Source organism: Siphateles boraxobius, unplaced genomic scaffold, assembly GCF_051911475.1.
Source record: "Siphateles boraxobius isolate OS27281-9 unplaced genomic scaffold, OSU_SipBor_1 72, whole genome shotgun sequence".
In the NCBI taxonomy this organism is placed as follows: domain Eukaryota; kingdom Metazoa; phylum Chordata; class Actinopteri; order Cypriniformes; family Leuciscidae; genus Siphateles; species Siphateles boraxobius.
The window spans coordinates 2,293,149-2,301,108 of NW_027509200.1; the positions used below are offsets into that span (position 1 = coordinate 2,293,149).

Below are 7,960 nucleotides of genomic sequence, written 5' to 3' on the forward strand. Positions count from 1 at the left end.
TAACCATACTTAATTAACTTATTAAATTAACAGATCCATAACTTATTCACTATAAATTAAACAAATGTGTTGATACTCAAACAAATACTAAATTTGATTGGAAAACGATATATAGTGCAGGAGACTTTAGCAGAGGATCTTGAACATCAAAAACATCAGTAGACCTGGGGCCTATACCATGAAGCCGGTTTAGGTGGCTAGCCAGCTATGTTTCAGTTTAGTTTGCAACAACCCTGGGTTTTAGGGACCATGAAAGTGGTTTGGCTTTTAGCAGTGTTCATCACCATAGTAACTTACGCTCCACGGCTAACCTGGTCCGGGGCAGGTTATGTTCCAGGTAAGAGGTTGCAAGCCGAACTTGGACCAATCAGCTGCGAGCAAAGTGACGCATGTCTGATGCGATAAACTCACTCCACCTGTTTCTACTCCAAATTAAAGGTCACTACATAGCAAATGATTTTTAAAGACAAAATCGTCTGGTTTTTAGTGATGCTTATTTATAATAATAAATTTGTATGATTTAGATATTATATATGTAATTATTATACCCTTAATCACAGATGTATAATTTTAGTTCATCAATTATTATTACGCAGTTTAAATGAATAAATATATAAAGGTAATATAAATACGCTTTAGCATCAATAGATGAAGCTATAAAATAACTACATGTGAGCTTAAATGTTCAATTCTCTCTATACCTTTATTAACTGTATAAAATAACTCCACAACTTTTACTTGCACTGATATACAGTAGCGAGACTTTTTCTTTTAGTTGTCCTCTTTCATAGACAGCTGTTTTCTTCTTGCTGTGTAAATTTGTTTAAATCCTTCCTATTTTAATACTTTTATTTAATAAGTGAATTGCGCTGGTTCTCTTGCGAGAAATTAATCTCAGTTTCACTCTTTCTCAGCGTGTGATTGGCTGTTCGCTACTGATGTCACACTTAAACTCCTAAACTCAGGATAAAGCCTGAGTTGACAGAGAAAGTTGATGATCAGCATCATGGTACCAACAAAGCCTGGTTGGATTGGTTTGGTTTTGTCAACTCTAAACTAATCCTGTAACCCTGAGTTTGTTCAACTACCATCATGGTACAGGCCCCAGAAGTAGTACTGTGCAGTATTGGACTATGTTAGGTCTACTTTTTTTTATAAGTGTACTTCTTGTCACTCCGTGCAGTACTGAGTAGCTGTTTGTCTTTCAAACAGCTACAGTAAAACTCTGATCAGGACTGCTCAAAGTTGAGAGTGATCAAGAGCTGTAACATAGAGGGGAGGAGTAAGATGAGAAGTTTCTAATGAACAAGAGTAATTGTATAGGGTGTTGTGAACATATTATGGCCATATTTGTCATTGTTTCCAGTAACACCATCCAAACAGTGATACCACACATAAATAACCTATAATCTATAAACTTTTCTAAATTCAATTATTACACAATTTTTATTATTGGTAAGAAAATCTATTTATGTATTCAGACCTATTCTATTCTATAGTATTCTATAGTATTAAAGGATGTAATTCTTTAGATTTGTTAAGCATGAGTTATTTTCTTTACACATGCACATTTTTCTTATTAAATATCTATTAAATATATCTCTCTCTTATTTCTTATTTAAAAAATGCATGTGTCTGTCTGTGTACCTTTAAAGGGGAAATGAAACATCAATGTTTTGGCACTGGTAGTAGCTACATATATTAGAAAAATCACCTTGCCTAAAAATTTTATTTTAAAAAGTTGTAAAAACCACAGATAGGACTTTTTTTTGTAATTTCTATCTATCTATCTATCTATCTATCTATCTATCTATCTATCTATCTATCTATCTATCTATCTATCTATATATCTATCTATCTATCTATCTATCTATCTATCTATCTTTCTATTTATCTATCTATCTATCTATCTTTCTATCTATCTATCTATCTAGCGAGTCGCCATTTTGGCAGTGTTGGGAAAGTTCACTTTCTACATGAACTAGTTCAAAGTTCAGTTCACAAATTTTAAAATGAACTAGTTCGGTTCATAGTTCATACTTAAAATTTTGAACTAGTTCATAGTTATTTTTTTTCCATATGTTGCTGCGAGCTATTATTTTTCAAAATGATTGCCAAAGTGACACACACACACACACAAACACACACGCGCACGCACACACGACTTGTTTACAGTTTTTTTTATTCGCTTTGGTACTATTTTCACAAGTAAGGTGTACATTTTCAAAACTCTTAGTACAAAAATCAAAACTGATCACACTTGTAACGCAGCTAGTCATTCTTTCAAAACCTGATATAATGCTTTTAGTCAGTTGCACATGTTTTAGTCCACATAATCATTGTTTCAAACACAAGATTATTGTAATATGTAATGAGAACATTTGGTTTAATCACCGAAACACAACAGTATGATCTTCTTTCAGTTTAGTACTTTTAACAATCAGTTCATCCAACAGCAAACAATGCAAGATACATGTTTCAAATCGGCCTTAGAAGTGCTAAAATTAATATGCTACAGTACTATAAAAGACAGATTACACAGTTTTCACATTAGGCAATACACTTACATTACCCAACATTTACATAATCTGTAATTTCCAAAATACCCATCCTATGTGTATATCAAGTGAAGGATCAATGAAGACATCCTCTACAATCATTTGAGCAAATTAGTTTTTATTTTTCAGATATACAGTAATTGTAATATAGGTATACTTTCTATAATGAAATGTAACGTAATGAGAACAAAACATAACATTTAGTGCACACATTACATTAATTTGGATCAAGCCTGTCTTGAGCATTTGGCCATAGATTCTCGTCCACATCACAATGAATGTTATCATTGTTCATGCACCTTGGGAAAAACCTTTTGGCGTGACGAATCCATGCTTGACATTGGTCTACACTGATGTCATCACATGCTTCATCCATGGCCTGAAGGAGGGTGGCACGCTCAAGGGGTCGGCGATCATAGACCTTCCACCTCCATGCTGAAAAAAATTCCTCAATAGGGTTGAGGAAAGGAGAGTATGGAGGCAGGTAGAGGGTCATGAATCGGGGATGGGCCTGAAACCATGCTTGAACTACCTCTGCATGGTGGAACCTGACATTGTCCCACACAATTACACAGGTGACCCTTTCACCTTGACAGGCCGGCTCAATTTCATTGAGAAAGATGTGCAGCATTATAGGAGCCAAGTAATGGCCTACGTCCTACGACACCATCTTCAGAGATAGCTGCGCACATGGAGATGTTTCCTCCACTTGGACTGTGGCCCGTTGGCCGATGATGTTCCGTCCACGGCGACGAGTTTTGGCCAGGTTAAAGCCCGCTTCATCAACAAAAATGTACTTGTGATGGTTGACATCAGCGTCAAGCACCATAACCCTCTAAAAAATATATTTTGGTTAGTTCTTTTTACAGTGTTGTTCCATATACATATGACATAAGTGATGCATCAAATAGTAACAGTAATACAATATATAGTGCTGTACCTGAACATACTCAGCCCTTAGTTGTTTCACCCGGTCATTGTTTCTCTCAAAAGGCACCAGGTAAATTTGTTTCATTGATACCTGGTGCCTCTTCAAAAGGCGGCCTCCTGTTGGTAGGCTGATGGATGCCACATTGGCAAAGGTGTCATTGTTCTCCTCAATTGCCTGCTTTATTTCTGACAGCCGTATATCATTCCTGGCCCTCACCATTTCCACCACTGCCAACTCTTGCTGATCGGTCAGCACACGGCCGCGGCCACCACTATGGGGTTTTCTGTCAATTCTAAGCATAGAACAGAGTATACTGTCAATAAATCATACTGTACCAATACTGTAACATGTCTGATGAATTTACATGCATTACAATTTACTGTAAATGTATTACTGTAGTATACGTCCTCCACACTTACCGGTTTTCTTGGCGAAAAGTTCGGATGATAGAATTGACAGTTGATCTTTTTAGATTTGGATCAACTAATCTGGCAGCCTCTGCCATAGTAAGGCCTCAGTTCACCACATGATCAACGATGATGGCCCGGACTTCATTAGAGACAACAGTTCTGCCTCCCTCTCTCTGATGACCAACCCTTTGACGGGCTCCATGCCCACCTCTCTCACCTCTCTGACCTCTCTGCCCACCTATCTCACCTCTCTGACCTCTTTGCCCACCTCTCTCACCTCTCTGACCTCTCTGCCCACCTCTCTCACCTCTCTGCCCACCTCTCTGACCTCTTTGCCCACCTCTCTCACCTCTCTGCCCACCTCTCTGACCTCTCTGCCCACCTCTCTGACCACCTCTCTGACGGATTCCTTGTCCACGAGCTCTTCCAATTCCTTGCGGTCTATCCTGCTCCATGTTGAAAGAAATTGCTAGTGTTTACACCCCCACTTTTATATACAGTAGTGACCAATTGTGGTTACCACGGTGTGAAATCAATTAGCAATAACGAGTATTCATCATGTGTGGTTACACGTAATTTATATGTTTGTACAAACACACATTTTATTTCTGTAGTTCTCAAAATCCATATAATGTATATTGCTGAAATGAAAATCTATAGGTGTACCAAATGATTCATTGATTAACCATTAAGATCAGTTGGATTTAATAATAGACAAATGTATTAAACTGAACAAAAAGAGATGCAAATCAAAAGTTTGATAATAAGAGCTTTATGACAGGCAGTTACTGTGAATGAAACAGTTATGTAGATGAAACACTTATTTTGTGTTGTGAAAAGGATACTTTGTGATTTTGTGAATTGTACTAACACAATTGAAAACATGATAAAATGTTTGAAAAAAGTGCACTTTTGATGATCTGTTGTGATATTAGCACTAAGAGTTTTGAAAATGTACACCTTACTTGTGAAAATAGTACCAAAGCGAATAAAAAAAACTGTAAATACATTTATGTTGTTAATAAATAACAATAAATTGTTGTTGTACCAGCAATATCTCCAAATTTAGTTTTTCAAAGTAGAAATCTCAAATGTCGTGATTTGCCAATGCAAGAGAGTACCGGCACCTTTTCCACCACTTCAAGCACTGGCCACAGCCCATATAGAACCACAGACAGCTATTATTGTATCGCTGGGGAAAGTTTGCACAGAAATGTAAGATTTTTTTTCCCATCCTCCCGACCTTGTCATAAAACTTGTTAAAATGATCATACGACGCCTCCTTGTTGCCTTTTGTTTTGATGACGCATGCGGCGGTGCGACACTCACAAAGTTTATGCAAAGCACAGCAAGTAAGAATCATAGATTTCACGATTGTAACATCACAGTCATTTCTTTTCATGAGGCAACGCCACCTTCCCTTCAGTCTACCAAAAGCGTTTTCAACCACTATCCGTGCTCGACATATTTTTTTGTTGTAGATCTGCTGTTCTACTGTCAGCCGTCCAGTGTCAGTGAATGGCTTTAGGAGCCAGTTCTGCAGGGGATAGGCAGAATCTCCCAGGATGTAGTAGGCAACATTCACCCCACCAATATTCCTGGTGTAAGCTGGAAAGTGGTTGCCACGGCTGGCCAACTCCCACAATGTGGACAGTCTTAAAACACGAGCATCATGCAAGCTGCCAGGCAGTCCTGCATACACGTTCCAGAACAGTCCTTTTCCATCTGCAACACCTTGGAGGACGATGGAGTGCAAACCTTTACGGTTGAAATAGTCACAGTGGTACTCCTGTGGTGCCAAAATGGGTATGTGTGACCCATCAATAGCACCAACACACTGCGGGAGCCCCCCTCTGTTCTCAATGTAGGCAGCCATTTCTTCAAACTTCTCCTGGTCTGGGTAACGGAATTGTTCGGGAACCAACAACGTTTCTGCAGCAGCAGTGAACTCTTGAACACACCGGCAAACAGTTGTTACGCTTACTCCGAAAAGATGGCCGACAGTTCTGTACTCTGAACCAGTCGCAAGCTTCCATAGAGCGATGGCCACTCTCTTCTTTAGAGGAACACACTTGCGGAAGCTTGTGTCTTGTCTCTCCATCACTGGACGCAGTTTGTTGTACAAATATATGAATGTTTCTTCCGACATTCTGAAGTTCTGAACCCACTGCGCGTTTGTGAAACCAGGAACAATAACATCCCACCACTCGGTAGCTCGGTTGAAAGCCCAAACAGACGGTCTGCCGCGGCGACTTTGCAAAGCGAAACAGATCTGAAACACATAAACCATGCACATTTTAGTACGTAATACTGGTAGCTATAAAGTTGATTAAATACTTTGCATATAGTATAGTATTTACACATATGCAAACGTTAGCTATGTTAGCATAACTTACCCTCTTGCGTCGGCTTTGAACAACCGGATTCGTCTCGTAGTCTGAACTCTGTAGTAATTCCCAAACTCTCCTGTTTTTTTCAGCAGTGTTTCGTTTTGCTGCCCTCAGCCTCTCATGAAACAACGTTTGTCTTCTTGATGTGAGAAACAGCCACATCCCGAGGATCAAAAACAGCATACACTCGATTTTCTCCATTGTCCTGTGTGTGTGGATAGCAGATGTGTGTCGCGTATAAGATTACATCACGGCAGTTTCCTGCGGCGTCGCTATGACGACCGGGTACTTTTTGTGGCGGTACTATCTGCAATGGAAAACGGAGCGAAAATTGAGCCGAGTCGAGGCGAGCCGAGGCGAGTCGAGCCGAGTCGAGCTGGTACTGGTAATGGAAAAGCGCCATATGTCTGCGTTAACATGTGCTGTGAATGAACGTCGCGTTGTACAGTATGGAGACGGAGGCGCCAGAACTGCAACTGATAGAATGCACTGTTTCACGATACACGCTATTTCTTCAAAAGAGGGTTGTGGAGACATTTTACTGCACTGCTCACGCTCAATTAAAGTGAAAGCACACTTTTGATGGACAAAATAAATATGATTTCACACAAAAAGTGCCCAAAATGCACAGAATAAACATGTCTAGTTTTAACAAGAACTTGAGTATGTCAGAAAAGAAAATGAACACTCAAAAATATAGAAGATTTACCCATTTAAACTGGTTTTTAATTATTCAGTTTGGGTGTAAGTACGGTGTATTATAAAAAATAAAAAATAAAAATAAAGTAGCTAGCCAGAAAATATGATATATATATATATATATATATATATATATATATATATATATATATATATATATATATATGTGACCAGTCACGGAAACTAGGGACACAAGTCGGTTCTGGGGCATTTTGAGTTATTCATAGATTCTGAGAGTGTAATATCCAAGCTTTCCAACGATGTGTAACATGTGGAAATCTGATAATATTTGGAGAAGTTGTGGCCATTTTAAAGTAGGCACTTAAAAAAGCTCAAAGAGGAGAAAACGAGCTAAAGATTGTGCAGTTCTCACCTGTCTCTGCTGCTGGGGGTGACAATAGGGCTCATTTACATCTCATTTAGATAAGCCATACCCCCTGTAAAGCTCCTCCATGTGCTTTACAGCTTTTTTTACACTTCGAATGAGTGCACTTCTGCCGCACTAGGCGAAAAACAATTGTGCTGCCCCTCTATTTGCAACGTACCAGCAACAACACACAAAGACCAATAATGCCATATAGCCTGCATATAACGCGAAACCAGCAACAACACATAAAGACCAATATGCCATATACATATAACGCAAAACCAGCAACAACACACAAAGACCAATATGCCATATAGCCTGCATATAACGCAAAACCAGCAACAACACACAAAGGCCAATATGCCATATACATACAGTATAACGCAAAACCAGCAACAACACACAAAGACCAATATGCCATATACATATAACGCAAAACCAACAACAACAAACAAAGACCAATAAGCCATAGGCCTACATATCTATAGCGCAAATAGTACGCAACGCTCGTGTGCCCAAAATGTCAACAATATTAAAGTTTATGTAGGAGGCAAATGCCTGCTGGCATTTTTCTTTAAGCAGTCATTTCTGCAATTTTCCAAATA

The 7,960-nt window shown here is 38.8% G+C and overlaps 1 protein-coding gene across 1 annotated transcript; it reads right to left on the reverse strand.

Annotated features, from left to right (window-relative positions):
• Positions 1–4,622: 4,622 nt before the first annotated feature.
• LOC143724327 (uncharacterized) lies at positions 4,623–6,686 on the reverse strand. The gene is made up of 3 exons (XM_077217329.1): positions 6,296–6,686; positions 5,331–6,171; positions 4,623–4,627 (listed from the first exon to the last, which is right to left on the reverse strand). The coding sequence occupies exons 1-3, from the start codon at positions 6,488–6,490 to the stop codon at positions 4,623–4,625; spliced, it is 1,041 nt and encodes a 346-aa protein (XP_077073444.1). The 5' UTR covers positions 6,491–6,686.
• Between the last annotated feature and the right edge of the window lie 1,274 nt (positions 6,687–7,960).

What these genes read in the sequence shown, in the direction of transcription:
- LOC143724327 (XM_077217329.1), bottom strand. Translation starts at nt 6,490, where the DNA reads ATGGAGAAAATCGAGTGTATGCTGTTTTTGATCCTCGGGATGTGGCTG. An exon ending in TTCAAAGCCGACGCAAGAGG is followed by an intron (nt 6,172 to 6,295) that starts GTAAGTTATGCT and finishes TATGTGTTTCAG; the next exon opens with ATCTGTTTCGCTTTGCAAAG.